General features: G+C 36.6%; 1 protein-coding gene across 1 annotated transcript; it reads right to left on the reverse strand.

Annotated features, from left to right (window-relative positions):
* Positions 1-9,180: 9,180 nt before the first annotated feature.
* Positions 9,181-20,509, reverse strand: LOC110559536 (tear acid lipase-like protein). Its single transcript, XM_021655004.2, has 9 exons — positions 20,411-20,509; positions 20,087-20,204; positions 19,122-19,320; positions 18,139-18,248; positions 16,823-16,959; positions 12,938-13,081; positions 11,660-11,731; positions 10,138-10,209; positions 9,181-9,495 (listed from the first exon to the last, which is right to left on the reverse strand). Exons 1-9 carry the CDS (start codon positions 20,507-20,509, stop codon positions 9,262-9,264), a joined length of 1,185 nt encoding a protein of 394 aa, XP_021510679.1. The 3' UTR covers positions 9,181-9,261.
* Positions 20,510-21,241: the final 732 nt, after the last annotated feature.

Consider the following 21,241-nt stretch of genomic DNA (forward strand, 5'->3'; position numbering starts at 1 on the left):
GGATGGTAACAAATGGTTGACTATCAAGGCATCATTGAGATATTGTTTAAGACGGTTTTTTTGCTGTTTGTATTGTACGTGTTCAGTGAGTGCTGTACAAATCCAAGGGGACTCCAATTCTAACGAAGTCCTAATGACATTATTTCTTTTCACTCTTCCATAATCACCATCAACGACTACAAAATAAAATACCATTACTTGTTTTAGTATGGAATTATACCATTGCTACTCCTCTTTTTTTAAAAACATCTCCTCTCTATACTCAAATCTATTATAGGTACTAACCTCCAGCCATGCTTTACTCCTATGCTCTTAATGGACAGTGGGAAACGAACTGGAACAGGATTCCCTTTCTTTCCCATAATGTGATCCAACTGATATCATTGATTTTTAGTTTCTTACTTTCCTTCAGTCATATAAAAATATAAACATGAAAGATGATAATTTGCAATGCTCAGAACATATGCAGATGACTTTTAATAAACCTGGATCATAAAAATTCATTTCAATGCCTATCATGTTGTCAACTGTAACAAAAAGTGTCCTCATATAGCATATTTGGCATTTGAGAAATATTTACCCAAATAAGTGTGTTTGATGCTATCATGGCTACATGGACTAAGATTTTAGGACAGTGGGAAAAAACTAACATTGCTAAAAATTAAGAAAGGGCATACATAAACGACAAGAAATATGATCAACAAATGCTTAGAAATGTTTAATCACACACGTAACAACTATTATGGAGTTCTGGAAACTTAGTCAAAAAGAATAGGCAGAAACAGGTGATTTAAAAAAATAAATCAAGTACAGAAATGGAGAAAAGGTCATGTAAGGAACTAATAAATTTCTATTTATTAATTTAATTTATTTATATTACATATAAAATTTTATGTATGTTATTTATATATTAATTAAAAATATGTGTGTATTTTTTTGTAGTTCTTAAATAGTATTGTTTCTAACATTGTCTGCTTGGTTTTCTAACTTTTCTAGGTATTTTATATTTTCTTAGATTCAAGTTTTGGTAGATACTTTTAAAGGTTTATACCAAAATTCATGTCGAAATTTATCTCCATTGTCATATATTTAGATGTAGGATGTGCAGAAGTCAATTAGGTCATGAGAGTTCTGCCATCTTGAGTAGATTTATTCCATTATGATTTCATAATTGTTTGGTCAGATCTGGACTGTAAAATTCAGCTGGCTTGTGTCTCTTGCATGTAGCTCTTTTACAGAAGTGTGTACCTTAGAACTCTGGTGAGAGCTAGTGCTGGGGTTGCCTAGCAGCATGAAAGTGACTCTAAGCTTGATTCCTTCCCAGAAACTCAAAACAAAAGCCAAACGACAACATCTCTCTGTGTCTTCTTTCCCTCTGTTTCTCTGTCTTTGTCTTTGCTGCAATTTCTCTTTCTCTCTCTCTTTCTCTATGTATGTATGTATGTATGTATGTATGTAACAACAATTAATGAAACAAAAGCTATGAATTTGAAAAAGACAAAACAGAGTTTTATGGGCGGAGTTAGAGGTTGAGAAGGGAAGGGGGCAATGATGTATTGTATTATAATTTCAAAATTATAGAAAATAAAACAACAGTAGACCAAAATCCTTTGTAAATTTTCATGCCCTGTACAAAGCAAATTCCAGTCCTATTATCATTTCAAAGGGAGCACTTGAGTTGAACATGCTGGAGATTTACAGCTCAGGAAACAACTGCTTTTCAGATGTTTTCTCTAGACTTTTATAGAAAGATAAAACATAAGAGAAAAGATGGTGGTATTATAGAATAATCTTTCTCAAACTTCGATGCACCTCTATCCCACCGGGTTCTAGACACAGATGCCAACAGAGTTTTCTGAGTGGGTTAGAAAACTCAGTTTCTAACAGCTAGCTAACTGAGCAGTTTTTGTTTCTCCTCTACTCACACACCAAGCCAGAAGCATCTTTCTACAGCTGAGCAGTGAAGTCAAAAGTGTTTCCAGGCATCATGGGCTCCATGGTTCCCAGAGTCCCAAAGTCTTTCTTCCAGTTCCATTCTTGTCTTTATTCTTGAACACTGAAACTTGGGAGATAAAGTTTTCGAAATAAAAACATCAAGAATCTCTGAAAAGCTCAGAGAACATTTTTTAGGCCACTCATAAACAAGATCTCCTGAAGGTCACGTGCAGTATCTGTCACATGCATGTTTAGATGAAATTTACAGGTAGGTATATCCACGTGCCCTGTCTCCAAATGCTAGGATAAGTCTTAATCTTGTTGAATGATGCAATGCTTGGCTTTACAGGATTATCAACTGACAAGTTTATTCGTCCACTTCTTTTGTTTGATGTTTACATTGGCAATATCCCTGTCTGTTGTTTCCTCAATTGCATTATGAAACAGCTCATCTTACATTGCCCTGAAAGAGCCAGCTGTCCAGTCTTTCTGAAATCTACATTCAGTTATTACAGATTGGCAGCAAGGATAAAAAATGGGTCCAACAATGCTATATTTTTCTTTCAGAGAAACTATTCAACGTGATATATCATCACCTATGCTTACAAAACAAAACTAAAGCCTTCCTCAAGGCTTCATTGGTTTGTTCTATTCCATGTTGAGATAAATGCAGGGCAAACAAGGTCAGAGGACTCTAACATAATGCCCTGACATTTATAAAATACTTTTATCAATGGAACACTGTAACAAAGTCAATGATGGTGAGTACTGGAGGTTGCCCAATGTCTTTTCTTCTATAACTAACTGTTCCATTTTCCTTTACATACTGGTGGGAAGTTAATAACATATAGAGTATGAATACATATGGACAGCTGTCTTAAAACGTAAGTGTTTTAGTAGTCTTTAAGTTAATAAACTATGATAATCTTTGTATAACTTAAAGGGGAGAGATTTAAATGATTTCCACATGGAGAGTAATTAATCTCCCTTGCAAGTCACATATCTAGAGAACAGTTTCTCAGTTTGTCTAAATTTAATTTTGTGTAATTCCTATATATTTTCAAAGAATGTATTTTAAAGTTATAAAATAAAATAGGTAGGGGAGGTCTTATTTTCCTTCCCTCTGATCCTAGTCTGTTAGGTCTCATTAGGAGTGGCTGCATTGTCTTCTTCTGTGGCCTGGTAATGCTGCTTCCCCCTCAGGGGGAGGTAATTAAAGAGCAGGCCAATCAGTTCATGTCAGAGACAGTCCCTGTTCTGTTACAATGGAACCCACTTGGATTCTGAACTGCCATGGGCTACATCTGTGCAGAGGTCTTAGTATCAGTCTCAGGGAAGACCCCATGCTCAGATTTTTTGATTCTGTTGCTCTCCTTGTGGGTTTTCTGTTCTCTCCAGATCTTACTATTTCCCACTTCTTTCATAAGCTTCCCTGAATTCTGCTGAAAGGTTGGCCATAAGTCTCAGCATCTGCTTTGATAGTCTGCAGGGCAGAGCCTTTCATAGGCCCTCTGTGGCAGACTCCTGACTTGTTCCCTGTTTTCTCCTTATTCTGATGTCCATACTCTTTGCCTTTCTGGATGGAGACTGAGCATTTTAGCCAGAGTCCTCCTTCTTGATTAGTTTCTTTAGGTGTACAGAATTTAGTAGGTTTATCCTATATATACCATGTGTGTTTTTCTGCTTCTGGGATAGCTCACTCAGGATAATCTTTTCCAATTCCCACCATTTACCTGCAAATTTCATGATTTCCTTGTTTTTTATTGCTGAGTAGTATTCCATTGTGTAGATGTACCATAATTTCTGTATCCATTCCTCAGATGAGGGGCATCTTGATTGTTTCCAGCTTCTGGTTATTACAAATAAAGCTGCTACAAACATGGTTGAACAAATGTCCTTTTTGTGTACTTGAGCTTCTTTTGGATATATGACTAGAAGTGGTACAGCTGGGTCTTGAGGAAGCACTATTCCTAATTGTTTGAGAAAGAGCCAGATTGATTTCCAGAGTGGTTGTACCAGTTTACATTCCCACCAGCAATGTAGGAGGGTTCCCCTTTCTCCACAACCTCTCCAGCATGTGTTGTCATTTGAGCTTTTGATCTTAGCCATTCTGATGGGTGTAAGGTAAAATCTCAGGGTTGTTTTGATTTGCATTTTCCTGATGACTAATGATGTTGGACATTTCTTTAAGTGTTTTTCTTCCATTTAATATTCCTCTATTTAGTTCTATTTAATATTCTCTGTTTAGTTCTGTTTTCCATTTTTTTAATTGGATTACTTAAGTTGTTGCTTTTTAACTTCTTTAGTTCTTTATATATACTAGATATTAGCCCTCTGCCAGATGTAGGGTTGGTGAAGATCCTTTCCCAATCTGTAGGTAGTTGTTTTGTTCTGACAACAGTGTCCTTTGCTTTATAGAAGCTTTTCAGTTTCATGAGGTCCCATTTATTGATTGTTGCTATTAGAGCCTGTGCTGTTGGTATTCTGTTCAGGAAGTTGTCTCCTGTGCCAATGAGTTCAAGACTCTTCCCCACTTTTTCTTCTAACAGGTTTAGTGTGTTTGGTTTTATATTGAGGTCTTTGATCCACTCGGACTTTAGTTTTGTGCAGGGTGATAAGTATGGATCTATTTGCATTTTTCTACATGAAGCCATCCAGTTAAACCAGCACCATTTGTTGAAGATGTTATCTTTTTTTTTTCACTATATGGTTTTGGATTCTTTGTCAAAAATCAGGTGTCCATAAGTGTGTGGGTTTATTTCTGGGTCTTCTGTTCGGTTCCATTGATCTACCATTCTGTTTCTATGCCGGTACCATGCAGTTTTTATTACTGTTGCTCTATAGTAAGATTGAGATCAGGGATGGAGATACCTCCAGAAGATCTTTTATTGTAGAGGATTATTTTAGCAATTCTGGTTTTTTTGTTATTCCATATGAAGTTGAGGATTTTTCTTTCCATGTCTGTAAAGAATTGTGTTGGTTATTTAATGGGAATTTCATTGAATCTGTAGATTGCTTTTGGTAAGATGGCCATTTTTTACTATGTTAGTCCTGCCAAGCCATGACCATGGAAGATCTTTCCATCTTCTGATATCTTCTTCTAATTCTTTCTTCTGACCTACCAGTGGACTTGGGGAGGGGCATGGAAAAGGAGAAGGGACAGAGAGATTGGAAGGGGAGGAGGGAGGGAACTATAAGGAGGATACAAAGTAAATAAAGTGTAATTAATAAAAAAATAAAATAGGTATAAATACTTTAAATAGAATATATGTCATAGTGAGATAATACAGGAGATAACATGCTATGAAATACAGATTCTTAGTCTACACACACACACACACACACACACACACACACACACACACCACAAACTTTGACAGTGATCTAATGAAGGGTAAAGATGCAGTGAGCATGAATTTCAGTGCTCAGTGGCTATGTGTGTGATCATTGGTTCCCTAGACACCAGAAGGCTGCAAGATCTCAGGGGTCCAGGGAAAGAGTGACCCTTTATTCTAAGAAGCCAGAAAGATAGTATGATGATCTAGAAAACTTCCTTCAGTGCTCCTTTCTAACCTTGGTGGTCCATAAGAAAAGTGGAAAACTATGATGGTGACATCATTCCTTAGGCCCTGACTAGCCACTGAAAACAAGGCTGCAGGTTTTCCAAACTACAAGCCTATGTTCTGGTTCCAAGCACTACAAGCTGCCTTCATCAGAACCTCCCCAGCTTCAGAGCCAAAGGAATAAAGGATACAGGCTTCTTCTGGCAGCCTTAAAACAATTTATATTAATAACATAATTATAATATAACAGTTAGCTAAAACTGTACCTTCAGTGGATAACGTTGAAAGGATAGGACATTTAAAAATATATATATTTATTGAACTACTACTATAAAAATGGTAAGAAATTTAAAAAGAGATCCAAATGGTGTTCTTTTTTCCAATTTAAGCTAATGAAATAAAATAGAAGGCCAATGCAGCTGTCAGTCTAAAGGTTTGTCATAATGTTCAGCTACCCAGGTGCAGGAGTCAGGGTTTCTTTCTTCAGGCATCCATGCCATCAATTGATTTTATTTTGTTTTTAAAAGTTTTTACAAAATCTAAGGAAATGTCACTTACTATTTTCTTTTTCTTTTTTTTTTTTTTTACGTACTATTTTCTTGAGCTGCATATAGTGATGAGCCTACTCCTTTTGGGTAGCATAACTGTAGCCATCTTTGTTTCAGATCTAACAGCCATATTGCCTTTAGCCTGTTGCTGATATAGGAAAAAATAATCTCTATACAAGGTCAAGTTGAACAAAGGCTATGTTTATGTTCAGCATGCTCTGTGGCCTTGCTACTCCTAGAAACTCCTCAAACATATGCACAGCTGGCCCTTACCATAAACATTACTTGGACCAATCAAATTAAAGGTCAGCTAAAACTGCTTGTCGAGCTAGCGAAAATGAGTAAATAATAAATAAATAAATAAATAAATAAATAAATAAATAAATAAAAACTTGTGTCCAACATGCCTAACTGGTTTCATTGTGCCCCCCACTCCTTGCTCCCACGGGAGCTAATTGTGGTTTTCTAAATATGCAAGACAGCTTCCTCCAGAGAAAGCAGTGCAGATCTCAGACTGGCCACCCTCCTGAGCTCAAGAAATAAAGCTTTCATTTCAAGCTTCTGTGTCTGAAGGGAGTTTTCTCAGCTCCCCTTCCCAAACCCAACAACAGTGTAACTTTGTTTTTGTATATTATTTCATTTAATAATTTTCCCTTAATTTTGTTGATTTCTAACATCTAAACTATTATTTCTGGTCAGATATTATATTTTCTTCTTGGTGAAAGCTATTCTGAAGGAGCAAGATGGACTCTTGGGTTGTTTTGATTTACATATTTGAGAGCCAATGATGTTGAATGCCATTTCATGTATGTTTTTGATTTTTGTGTTTTTCTTTTTTAAAGTTAATTAAATAAAATTTTTGTTTTAATAAACACACTTTTACTCTTAAAAAGTAATGATAGAGTACAAACTTTTCATTACTTTCTGTCTTACGTATTTTATCTACATTGGAAACTTTTTATAATTTTTTAAATTTAATCACTTTATAGCCTTATCACATTCCACTCCATCCTCTCCTCCCAGTCCCACCCTCTCGCACCACTCCCCACACTCTCCCCACTCTCCCCCTCTTTTTTGGGGGGGAGGGAGGAAGGGGAGGCGTCAGTCTGTTCAATTCATTTACCTATGCACTGATTGGGTCACTTGATCTGCAGTAGAGTTTTCTAAATTCTTTCTAATCTGGACTGCATCCTCATCCGGTACAAAGCTGGCCGCATCTCTCTCCACCCCTAGGATGGCTTGTCACTTTCTTCCTTGCTTTCTTTGCTGTGCTGGAACATTGCACTATTATGCATTCACATTTGTCAATTTGTCAATTCCTGCTGCTGTTTCCTGAGCTATCCTTATCATTTTGAAGAAGTCACATAATTCTGGTTTCCTTCATAAAATCTACTTACTAGGGTGAACTTAGGCATCTCTCTGGATCTCTGTGTCTCCCTTTCACAATGTGGCCACACTGAATACTTTTCCTTTTTTTTTTTTTTTTGTTTACCACTTTTAATTTGACTTTTAGTTGACTTATAGATGACAAGAGGCTGGACTGTCCAAACACATGTTGAAGACAGGACAGATTTTAGGTTTAAGGTTTTGTGGCTGGGTTAGTATTGCAGTCCCACCACTGGAAGCTTTGACGTGTCAGAGAAAATGGCAGATTCTGGCTTTTCCCAACGCTAGGAGTCTTCACTAGGTCCCTCTTGTAGATTCCAGTAGATTTCCACTATCCTAAGTTTCTATCTCACCACCTCAAATGCCCCAGTTCCAGTAGTCTCTCTCATTACTCTCTTCCCTCTTCCTCTACTCACCCTGCCACCTGATCCCTTTTCTTTGCATTCCCAATTGCTCCCCCACCCAGTCAACCCACAAATTCTACTCTATTTCCATTCTCAGAGAGATCCATTCATTCCCCCCTTGAACCTTCCTTGTGACTTAGCCTCTCTTGGTCTATGGATGATAGCATGAATTTTATTTACTTAACAGCTAATATCCACTTAGAAGTGATATCATACCATGTTTGTCTTTCTAGGTCTGGGCTACTTCAGAATAATTTTGTGCCTGGTCTTACTGTACCATGTAAGGCCTGCTTTTTTCCAGAAAAAAAAAGGAAAATGAAATGGAGAAGTGAAGCTGGGGAAGAGGGGAGGTAGTGCGGGGGAACTGAGATGAATAGAGGGAGTGGAAACTGTAATCAGGACATAATGTGTGAGAGAAGAATAAAAAAAATACTTCCAAGAAACAAAAAATTCTTTATCATTAATAAGTCAGCTTTATTCTAGAAATAATCCAGGGATGGTTTGACATGTTCCAAGCCAATGAATTTAATACACGATCACACAAATGGAATGAAGAACAGAATGATATGATCATCAATAGATGGAGAAAAAGTTTTTCACTAAAGTCCAATATTTAATGTAGTAAAAGTTCTGGAGAAGCTTGGGAATACAAGGAAATAATTTCAGCACACACACACACACACACACACACACACACACATACACATACACACACACACGTACATTATTCAGGGGCTTCCATGAATCATCCATCCTCTGAATTATCTAATAATTCAAAACACTTTAAACGTTCCTTCTCCCACTCAAACCAGATAGTATTGACATTAATGACTTATTAAAAAACAGTGACTGGTCCACATAAAAAGTGTGGCAGGAAAAGTTTGTGCTGAGTCTTGTGAATAAGGCTTGTGTAATATAAGCAACGGGAGTAATTGCACATAGAGTGCCTTAGTTCTAATGTATGCAACATTGTACAGTCTGTTCTCCAGACAGCATGATATCTAATATCATACTATGGGCTTGGCTTCTTTTGTTAATATTTTAGGATTTTATTACTGCAGTTTAAAAGTAAGCCTTCTCTTCAGGAGCAATTATGTTTCTCTCTTTATATATATATTCATGGGCTTCCATGAATCATCCATCCTCTGAATTATCTAAAAATTCAAAACACACACACACACACACACACACACACACACACATATGCATACATAGATATATTTATATTGATTAAGAAACACTCAAAAGATGAAATATTTTCTTCATGATCATAATTTTCAGTAATGCAAATGAATTTAAAAATGAAACTATAGCTTAAAAATCAAAGATAATTAAGGGGAAATACCATGCAAGAGGTATTATAGAAACAAGAGGCTTTCAGAAGGGCTTGAAAAACATGCAAAAAGCTAAAACAAAAATTCACCTTCACTTAGATTCAGCAAGAAGTGTTAAAATTTCATTGAAAACCTCTTCTCTAGCATTTAATCCCACTATAAAATCAAGATGGCTAAAATCAGGAATATTCTTATGATAGATGAGGTTGGAGATTTGGGGCACCAAATTTGCAACATCTTTTGGATTAGCCAAAAAATCTTTGTCACCAGTCCACATGGCTATTGGAACCTTCACATCTTCCACATTGTATAATGGAGGAGTAATCTAATGGAAAATGGTAAGGAGCAATGCATTAACAAAACAGTCACAAAAGTTTAACAAAACATTCACAAAAGTGTCAAGCTCTTAGTGGCTTATTCTCACAAAGACAGGATATTTATAATTATGTGGTTATTATGTCCATAGGAATTAGTGATAATCTCAGGCTTTGTCGTAAAAATTAATTTTAGTTGTGTATACTTGTTTATTTCAGATTTCTCACAGCTACTTTCCGTGTAGTCTGTGTTGGATTCCTGCCAGAATCCTCCCCTCTCAGCATCCTTAATCCTGAGGTTACTGGGATGTGCCACCACACCCAGACTTTCATCCAAGCCTGAAATCATACAAGACCCCAAATTCTCTGCATGTTGGTTCTTTATATGCGAAATGACGGTAACAATAAAATCGGATAAATCCCACATGATTTTGTGAGATTCAAATGATGTGATAGATAGAACCTTGTCAGAGTATCATCATAAAAAGATAATGCGATTTGTTTTGAATCCTCCTAAAGTTCTGTGCAGTTCCTCTTCCCAAGAAAATAAAAATGTTCATAGTCTTATTTTACAAAGAAGGCTTTGGATAGATTTCTTAGACTCCATGCCTTTTGTCAGGGCCAGATCATTAAATCTGGAAAAGGAGATTTACCTGATTGTAGTGTAGCATATTTTGAGATGGACTTCCCCAATCATAAGCCTGAAACACACCTTTCTTAATTGCCTTAAACCAAAAATAAAACACACCATTACCTACAAAGCCTTATATTGTAATAGAAACAGAAATTATTGAGTTTTATGCTTTTTTTTTACAATAATGACACATTGGCCCAGAAAAACCCAGTACATTTTCTGTCTTAATGATCATCTGTACTACCTGATTAGAACTAGTAAGTTATCGTCCTAGATAATTACACATAACATGAATAGGTATAAGCAGACCTTGGAAATATAAACTTACTTTTTTAACACCTCAAGCAAAATATAATTCACAAACATTTGAATAATGTTCAAAAAATATTAACTCTTACAGCAAGAGAAGTCAATAAAAAGCTGAGAAATTTCGTGATAGATAAAAAATGTAGTATTTAGATATGCAAAATCTATGTATAATTTAGTTTTAGCACAAATGTTTTGATTATATGTATTTTAATTATCAAATGTGTTTAATTATTAAAATCTAGATGTTTATAAGAAGAGTAAAATATAAAATGACTACTTGTAGAAGTTGCTTTACTACTTTATAATTCAAATGAATTCAAAACATATTTCAGAGTAAGTTGGTCATTGTTTGCACTAGTATTTTATATGTAATGAAATTTGTGTACTTCATATATAATTTTATTTATATAATTGTTCTGTAGTATTATATAACACAAGAATTTTCAAAAAATTAAGATATAATTATGTTGCATATTCTTCATATCTAAAAGTAGAAAAAATAAGAAATTAAAATGATCAGAAATAAGTAACAAAACAACGTGGAAATATTAGGAGAGTTGCAGAGTCCTGAATAGAATTTTGTCAGCAAAGCAATATAAAGAAGCATCTCCTGGATATGACAACTACTTGGTTTATTGACAATGGGATAATAGAATAAAAGGTTTCATGCCAGTAAAGATGCGTGACATGCAAAGTCATGTTCATGTGAAGAATTTAAATAATATATGTTAAAATGTTATAAAAAACAACCCTTGTATGACAGGCTTGCTCCCTATGTTTAGGAACCAGTTTACCTCTTGTTAAGTGATATTAGTAGGATGAGCTCATTCTATCCACAGTGTCTTGGCTGACACATGTGGGATTTTTCTAAGTAAACAGGTATAAAAGCTATGACAGTTTACTCATAGACCTTAAAGATACCTACCATTCATCTTGTATCAGTCTATTCAGTTAATTTCTAAAGTTAGTGTTACTTGGTCATAAACATATGTATACAGATTTGCTGACTGGAATCGAAAGCCATTCTCTTTGAGGATAAAATAATACAACAACTCTGCTTTTATCATATTTTTCCACAAAGGTTCTGGATCCTTGTTAGTTCCCTTGAATCTATCAAATGGGGTCTAACACCCTTACCACAAAACTGACTGGGGAAGACATTTTCTGAAACTGGTAAGGGAGGAGAATCTCAAAGACAAGAGAAAAGAAAGAGACGTTTTAAAACATTGTACCTGAGAATAATGTAGGAGAATTTGAACTGATGTTCCGGCTAGACTTAGCTTTACATACACGTCAACGCGGCTCTAGGAGAGAATCAGGCCACATACATCAGTCGGTACTTAGTCTCCTCTCACAGAAACAAATCTTTCAAAATAGCGAGGCTGTATTTCTCCCAAATAACGTATACGTTCGCGAGCTGGAGGGAGGGCTAAGTGGTCACAACCACTTGTCCTCGCAAAGGACACAGATTCAACTCCCAGCACCCACACGTGTGGCTCACAACCACCCATAGTTCCAGTTCCCGATTATCAGTGACTCCTGTGTGCATCGGGTGATGCACAGACATGCTCGAAAATAAAACACCCACGCACATGAAATAATTCAAAGGTAAAAGAAATATATATCCAGTCAGTTTTGCAGGGAAAGACTGGACTTTGACCACAGTAAAGAATCTAAATGTTCTTGTTTCAATGACAGTTAAAATAATTTTTTTGAAATTAAAATACAATTACATTATTTTTCCCTTTCTCGGTCCTTCAACCCCTACCACATACACTCCTCTGATTTCTCTCAAATTCATGACCTATGGATTCTTTTTTTAAAATTGTTATTATATGTTTCTAAATATACAAATACAGTCTTTTCAAGCCATATAACTTTCCTTGTATGTCTATATTTTTAGGGCTGAACACTGCGTTTTAGTAAGTAGAGTTAGTGCACACACTAATGGTTTTGTGTGAGCTGCTCAAGATAGTTGACTCCAATTTCATTAACAATATACGGATACATTTTGTGTGTTAATATGTTAAATTGTTCTATGTTAAATTAAAAAAGGTAACTTGATATGAGGCTCAAAATTAGGCAAAGTTTAGATATTGACAACGTGTGAGCCAATTTATTTACTTGTCATGTCTTAATAAATTTCTTTTTGTTAATGATTCATATTGTATACTATTGTTTATGTGGAACTATCCTTAATCTGGAACAGAAGTGCGGAGCTGGATGAACAGTTACCGGGGAAGGGTGACAGCGGATGCGTTACACTGAAGTGAACAGAAGAAAAGATGAGAGCCCTCCATCCACGACATCAGCTATCCATTCACATGCGTTGCATGACACATCTTCCATGTTGTCATGACAATAACTTGGGAATTGTAGGCAAAACACATCTTGATTTTAATATAGGTCATACTAAATGAATCAAGGATTAATTAACTGGACAGACTTATTTCAACTTCACGAAAAAGAAAAAAAAAACAACAAAGAATTTGAAAGAAAAATACACAAACCATGTTTAACTGTTCTGGAGCATATCCATTCAGCGATCCCAGAAGAGCCGCGCATCCAGCATTGAGCACCTGAATGTTGCAAACGTATTCAGACAGCTTACTGAAAGCTACAGTAGGCAAAAATTCTTTTTCACCAAAAAGGAGCTGAAATTGACCAATTTGAAGAGCAGCTTAGTCTGTGAAGGTGTTTTGTTAGATAGAAGGCACAGTGTGCATACTTTATGCAGAGTGAAAAACTGTCACGTGGATTGGCTTAGTTCCCTGTTATGACATTCAGTATGTAATTTTAGAGAAAGCACCCCAAGATGCGCTAATCAAAAAATCTCCCTTCTAATCAGTTTAAATTGGACGACAACTTCCAAGAATCATGACCATTGTGGGCTGACAGCAATCTTTCTGTGTTTTTACTGTGGAGGCGTTACTCAGGGCTAATGCCTAGAGGACTCGTTTAATGTATGACAATGGCTATATTTTGATGCATTTTTCCCAAGAAATGAAAGCACATCCGTACAAAAACTCCTAAATGAACGAAACTGGAAAAAGACTGGCCACTTCCATCAGTAGGGCCTACACAGATTATGCGACTGTTACGTTTACCCGATGGAATATTACTCTTTCACCAAAGAGGTCACTGTAAGGCTATAGCACAGGTGAACTAACAATGTTTACACCAGCTGAGATAGCCGACATGGAGGACACCATAGAACGTGATTCCGTTTAGACGAATCGACTAAGATCTGCAGCTTCGATAGACACAGGGGTGAGCCGAGACGCTGGGGAGAGGAGACAGTGGTGGCAGCTTTCGTTTTGAAATGATACCAGGTAGTGTTAATTGGAAACTAGAGTTCTCAAACACGGGATATTGGTCTGTGAGAGAATTTCATATGTGAAAAAATATTAATATAACTAATTGGATGTGTATTACCCATCTCTTGCCCAAACAGGTTCCCAGCCAGGAAATCTTTTTAAACTAATAAAATTTGGAGAAGATCAAGGCAGCTAAGGTTTCTGTCAAAGGAGGTGAAATTCAAAGATCTATAGAGATTCTACATAGATTCTCAGCGTGCTATGGACTACACATCTGTTTGAGGGAACAAAGTGGAGGCCAGGGAATGAGCCACTGGAAAGACTCAGGAGAGCTGAACGTTATGACGTAAGCCAGTCTCCAAGAAGCAAAATAACTGTTTTTTTGTAGTGATTAGACTGTAACCAACCTAGACTTCTCTAAACCTTATATTCTAGCATTGTGTATCTATGAGTAATTAATAGGGTGGATAATTTGTGGTAATGAAGTAGGGTTATGGATTCTAGGCAAACTATCTGTTTACTAATTTAAAAATGAATAGTCTAAGTAGTTCTGTGTCTGGTTTTTTTTTTAAAATGATCTTTTAGTTAAGCTTCCAGCTAGAAAAATCTCCTACCCAGTTGATTTTACAGGTGAAATGGCACAAACATTAAGCTAATAAAAAAGGAAGTAACGGAATACTTCCTTATGTCTTTTAGGACGCTAGCATTACTCTAACACTAAACTTAGAAAGAGCTCATAGGAAAAGAGTACACAGCCAGTACTTCTCGGAAATGGACATAGCAAGAGGGTGTTCAGCTCAGTTGCTCTGTTGCCTAGCATTGCATAAAACGTTCATACACAGCAGGTTCGAGGAGAGCCTATGATATATAAAATTCTGTCTCAAATAAAAATAAAATAATAGACATAAAATAAAGAAGAAATGTAAATGTTAATTCTCAAAACTGTAAATGTCAATTGTTCTGCCTGCTCTGGTAAAAATAGAAAATTATTTATAGAAAAGATAATACATCAGAAAAACTGAGGTTTTTCTCTGGAATGAAAGCTAGTTTAATTTTCAGAAAATTGCTGATTCACCTTGTTAACAGACCATGAAAGAAATCATGCATAATCTCAGTAGATACAGAGAACGCATAGAACACCTGCCAACCATTTCTTATTGACAACTAGCAGTAAAAGTTAACATCCTCAGACTATGAAACCAGAAATCTGTGAAAAGTTCATAAAATAAATGCTTTACCTAATTGTACAATAGGACATGTTTCTCACTACATCATGGAAATAAAATTGTATAAAAGAACATGTTTCTCACTACATCTATGCATGATCTTAACCTAGGGCCCTTGCACACATGTAGCCAACGGCCAACCTGGTCTTCATATGGATACCTGGCAAGTGGAGTGGGGGGCTGTTTCTAACATGGACTCTATTGCCTGTGTTTGGATCACTTCTCCTTGGCAGCGCTACCCCTATCCTGGCCTCAGGGGATGAAGACATTCTCAGTCTGGAGGTGATTTGATGTGCTGGGGAAGGTTAATATAGGGAGAGGGAACTCCTCTTTTCTCAAGGGAAATGGAGAGGGGAAGGGGGAAGAAGAGGAAGTGGGGGAACTGGGAGGAGGGAAGGGAGGATGCACCCTCAGGATGTAAAGTAAATAAACACACACACACACACACAAACACAAACACATACATAAATGCAGGGAATATAGAAAGCTATAAAAATTTAAATAGAAAAAGATGATTAAAAAAAAATCTGTGGCCAGGAGAGGGGGTGTTATTTTCTTCAATGGTGAGTTGTCCATCTGCACACAGTCCCTTCTCATGTTCATGCAAAAAAACCCAACTAGGCTCAGTGAGAGTAGAAAGGGGATGAATTGGGAAGAAGGTGTCATTCAAAGGGAGGAGGATGGATAAGAGAGAAAAATGGGTGAATATAATTGAAACATTGCACACAGGTATGATGGGGTAAAATGAGTAGAGGAAAAAAACTGCAATATATAAAACATAATACTATATATCAAAATTAAAGGAATCTACAAAAGGACAAAATGGAACGGGCTCAAATTAGTCATTGTGTAGAGCAAAGTTACAGGGTGCAGACACACACACACACACACACGTGCGTGCACACACACTGTTTGAGATCTCAACAAACAACAGAAATCATTTTAAACAGAACCCTAAGTGGAGTTACACTCTGCTTCGGGAAGATGGACAACAGAAAATGAACAAGTTGTATTCCTTGTGGGTTTAATACAAACTACGATGCTGATTTAAAGTATAATGTAAGGCTCTGAAAGAGAACAAATCTAGGTGATTCAGAATTACTGACATCCAGGAATACTAGGAAGATTTTCATAGCATAAAATGACAGATTATCCTTCTCAGAACCATAGGAGACCAGGAGAGCTACAACTGAAGAAAAGAAAGTAGTTGCTTCTTATGATAATATTACCAAGCACAGATTTAAATTTTTATCATGTAAAAAAGAGAATGGCAGCTTAATTTCTCTATGTTTTTCTTGTTTCGTTTGATGCTTATTTGAGATATTTTGCTGTGTGTTCTAGGCCTGCCTAGTACTACCTCTGTAGCTCAGCCTGACCATAAATTCACAACTGTTCTGCTGGTTCTGCATTTACATGTATGGATTAAGCTTTCTAAAATAAAATTAACATTTCCAAGATAATATGCAATTATTTAAAATGTTGGACATATAAACGAGACATGAATGAAGTGTTTAATGATAAAGAGATATTATTGGATAAGTGAGAGGATGCAATTGAAAAGGAGCTCTACCGGGAGTCACACAGTAATGAAAACGAAACCGTAGTTTGGCACGCTAAAGCAAACAGATGGTAAAATGTGTTTAAGCAGCTTAGGTGGTGGCAAGGATGTACAGGAATTTTGCCATCGTACTTCGATGGTGGCAAATAATATAGACAATTTTGGAATCCTGATACTGTCCCATCATGGGAAGCTGTGCAGGTGAGTGAGCAATAGACTGTACAGGTAGATCTCTGCTTTAGCAATCTTACTTAGAACGCATAAGTATACCACTGCTCTGAGTTCATCACAAACCTTGAAAGTCTCTGGAGTGAAGTAAGCTGGAGAGCGCCCAGTACCTTTGACATATTTAACAGTAGCAATTGGAGCCAGTAAAAAAGCGATTTTAATCTTTTCAGCCAGTTGTTGATTTGTTGCAAATGCCCCCAGAGCTGAAAGAAATTTAAAAATTAAAGAAGTGTTTTGCTGCTGTTCCCTACTTTTTAACATTTTCTGCATGCTTAGGCTGTCTCACAGAGATTATGTCTGCTCTTTGCCAATTAAAAATTGGCCCTGAATATTTCCCTTAGTTTGCTCACCAGAGTGCTAAGACATTAAATTCTTTAAGTTCCATTCAATTCATTTCTTTCCTCCCCCCACTTCATGTTAATGACTCTGTTAATGATTTACCATTAGAAAAAAAAAACATTCTGGAAGAGAGAAAATATTCTGCCCTCTAAGTGCTCTCTCTACTACTTTGCTATTTGTTACTTTTTAATACTTTCATGAATCTGTTATTTTGGCTTTTTCTTTTCTGGCCAGTGTGAAGCTTGTTTACATTTATTACTGGTTTGCACGCATCCCTTGATATTTTCACTGCCGGCTCGCATTTTGAAGTACCATGCTGACCATATTTACGGATCAGCACTGCACTTTAAAAAATAAAATCTTTCCAGGCTGTTGGAAAAGACACCCAAACAAACATTGATTTGAATGCTCGCTAGTTATTTGTCTTCACGAGTGTATCATCTCCAGCTCACTTCTGCAGGTGCACACATATATCCTAATCTATTCACTGACCTATCTGTAATCACAATCTATCTGCCTATCAGTCATCTATCTATCACACTATAAACCAAACAAATGCATGAATTAGAAACATTTTCCCTATCGGTCAGACAGTTGGAACCATCTGTCCTTTGTCACGTTTGATTTTCTTTGAAAGTATGTACTTTGTACAAGCCCAAACAATATCAGTCGAAGCTGTATGAGAACTGATAAAGACAGGATGACGTAAGAGCTCAGTGAAGCCAGATTCATAATACGATTCCTAAGCAGAACTGACACACCAAACTTCCGCATATGATACCCAATGAGGAAGAACACACACACAGTGAGTCATTAGTCTCAGAATTTCTAGCTGTAGGGAATCCTAGGAGTATCTCACAATGCACTTCATTTAAATATCTCGTGTGTTAGAAACTATGGTTTTCACACTTGACATTTTAAAAACAGCCTACTGTTGTTATTTTGCCATAGAGCTTGTCTGTGTTTTACAAACTAGTACAAATTATACATGTATGTTTGTGTTCTTCAGGATAAAATTTCTGAACTGTTCTTCTTTAGCATACCGATAAGGGTGCCTTGAGAATGGCCAAAATAATAAATCTGCTTTTGTCCTGTTTTCTTCAGAACGAAATCAATAGTGGCTGGAAGGTCATATTTTATCATTTCATCATAACTGCAAGAAAACAGAATGGACAAAGTGTGATTTAATTATTAACCAATAAGAAGCCCAGATATGCTGGTGTGTGCCTGAAATCCCACCAATGCCAGGGCAGAAATAAACATATGCCAGCAGTTTGGCTGAGGCAGCCAGCCTATCCCAATTAGAGATTTCCCAGCTGGACAGTATGACTGAAGAGTGATACTTGAGGTCATGCCCTGATACTCACAGAAACACGTGTACACGAATATATATGTTTTATACACTTAAGCATGTACACCCACACACATACACACAATCAGGATACACAGTTAAGGAAAAAAGTAATGGAGCATGGCTGAATGCAAAATTCTACGTTTGCCAAATCATTCTTTTAAATGTATCAACTTTGCTTCGATGAAAGAATTTTACACAGACATGATTGAGGCCAGTGAGATGGGTGAGTACTCAAGGGTGCTTGTCTGAGCCGGTGGCCCTGAGATTGATGCCCAGGACCAACGTGGGTAAAGGAGATAACCAACTTCCTTAAGGATTTTTTTTTCTAGCATCCAAAGCATTTATATATACACGCATATACCCTCACATGAGTGCACACGCACACACACACATACACACACACACACACAAACAAACAAGTACAAAGTTGTGGACTGATTAGAAAAGTAATTACTATCTCAAGAGCAGAAAGTTATGTTATAATGAGAATTTTATTTTAATTATTAGTCATAGCAACCACAAAACAAAGTCCTAAACTATGTCACCCAAATCAGTCTTCTAAATTATCGCTCTAAATGAAATGCCTTCAATCCAGTTCCATAAATTCATTTAATCATTAAAATATTTGACATGTTTTTAAGGCAAGAGTAAAATGACAGAATTGTTCCCTACCTGAAAGCCCAGAATTCTTTAGAATCTGTAGTTAGGTTCACGTGTTTCTTTGCCCAGGTACTTCCCCTGCTGTTTCCCATCCACACATCATACCCAGCGTCTGCTAGAACGAAGGCCAGGCTGTTGTTGGGGGGGTTAGCAACCCACACACCAGCGGTTGAGAACAAGCCATGCTGACAATATACTACCGTCTTTGGGCCTGCAAAAACAAAAACAAAAACAAAAGCTTTTCAACATTAGAGTCTACTGAAAATGGAAGCAACAAATTTCAAATAATCACAATGGAGCAAAAAAGATTTTGAAACTAGCAAGCAGGGATGTGCTAAGACTTCATTTCACTTGTATTAAGTCAGTCAATATTAATCAATATTCACATGGACAAAAGAAGAATCATTCCTTCAAGGTCTTTGTCTTCCTCCTACCTCACCCTCCTCAAACATAATTTCTTTAGCACATCTTCTTATCTTTTAGATTTTATAGTTTGTAGTTATTTAAAAGGAATGGTCTGGTACCTTATGAAATCCAAATGCAAATACACAGAAATGCCAATGACCAAACACCCAAAGATTAATATGCAATTTCTCTAAACTCACTGGACTCAAAAAACACCAGGGCATGCTAGATGGATATGAGGTGTGAACCAGATCTCATGTGTTACCATCTGGAGAATAAACTCTGAGTCCTCACAAGAGCCATCCAGAGGGTCTCACAGGTGCAGTGTGCTTGAAAGTTCTGTCACTTACTTAGGGACTCAGGGCCACCAGTCGATACACATCATTGTCCCCATGGTGAGCAGTAAAAGCCAGGTTCCAATATACCCCTAAATTTAACCATGGGAGTCAGGCAGCTCCAACTGCTCTGTTGAAATCACTCAGTTTGAAGGTAGTTATTTAATAACTCATTTCTTGGAATGCCATTGCTTCAGGGAGTTGACAGCTTCAATATTCTTCTCACTCTGACCTTACCTGAACTATTAGTGTTGTTAATCCCATGAGGAATTCGGTTAATTAGAAGGATGTAACCATCATCAGTCACAACCTCATACTCTTCGCCTGTATATTTCCAGTGGGTAATAATCTCACTCTAGGAGAGAAAACATACAGCAATGAATTTCATGATTCCTTTATTTTCCGTATTTTTTTCATGATACTTAAAAGAGAATTTCTTCTTGAAATGAAGTCATCCTTCATGTTCAGATTTTAACAGATGCAACAATTCAGAAAAGATGAAAGAAACTAATAGAGATAAGGCAAATGCATGCACTTTTATTAGTGATAAGAATAGCTTACAACGTTCATACGAGCTTCGGGATTCACATTTCTTTCAAATAAACAAAATATCTTTCCAAACACATGGATAAGGCACATTGTACTCAGCAGCCGCTGCATTTTCAATCTGCAGGGAAATAGTTATTGTCATGATATAGATAAGGGTACAGTACTAACTCAGCTACTGCATGTATGTAATATCCATGTGTAACCTTCCTAACTGAAAGTTTTCACATTATATAAGAACCTTAGACAAAGTGTATACCTTTCAAAGAACATCTCAGAAAAAAATTAAAATGGACAATACTGTGTTTAAAAGTCATCTCTTCTTCCCTTAGCTGTTCTTAAACATGAAATAATACTAACAATTGCTGAAAACATTACTGATGACTATCTTGGATTTATCCTAAAGGACTAAGATTCGTATATAAATTTTTGGTTAACAACTTTAAAGAAGTTAGTTAATTCAAAATTCTTTAGAATTTTGACAGCAGAGTGAAGGCAGGAGGAAAGGTCAAGAAAAGAAAGCACAGAAGGATAGGAAACAGAGTGAAGGGACTTTCACATGTAGAGGCTGTGCATACCAAGGCATCTTGTCTGGCCACCATATCTATCATGCCCTTCTTTCATAACTATGTAAAGCACCTATATTCCATTAATGTTCCTAGAATCTCTAAAACATGTGCTTTTTAAAAAAAACACAAACACGAGCAATAAACATCTATTTTCCACCCGCTGTAAGTATTAACTTGATGTGCTATTTTGAGCACACGGTTTTAATAGCCACAAATTTGTCAACTCAGGTTGCTATAGATGTGATGGACCTCACAGGGAATGTCCCTGCTTCTGTCC

Source organism: Meriones unguiculatus, chromosome 1, assembly GCF_030254825.1.
Source record: "Meriones unguiculatus strain TT.TT164.6M chromosome 1, Bangor_MerUng_6.1, whole genome shotgun sequence".
Taxonomy (NCBI): Eukaryota; Metazoa; Chordata; class Mammalia; order Rodentia; family Muridae; genus Meriones; species Meriones unguiculatus.

Coding starts and splice junctions, on each gene's coding strand:
- LOC110559536 (XM_021655004.2), bottom strand. CDS start 20,509: ATGCAGCGGCTGCTGAGTACAATGTGCCTTATCCATGTGTTTGGAAAG. Junction 20,205..20,410: donor CCGAAGCTCGTATGAACGTT/GTAAGCTATTCT, acceptor TTTCTCTCCTAG/AGTGAGATTATTACCCACTG. Junction 19,321..20,086: donor TAACAACACTAATAGTTCAG/GTAAGGTCAGAG, acceptor TTGTTTTTGCAG/GCCCAAAGACGGTAGTATAT.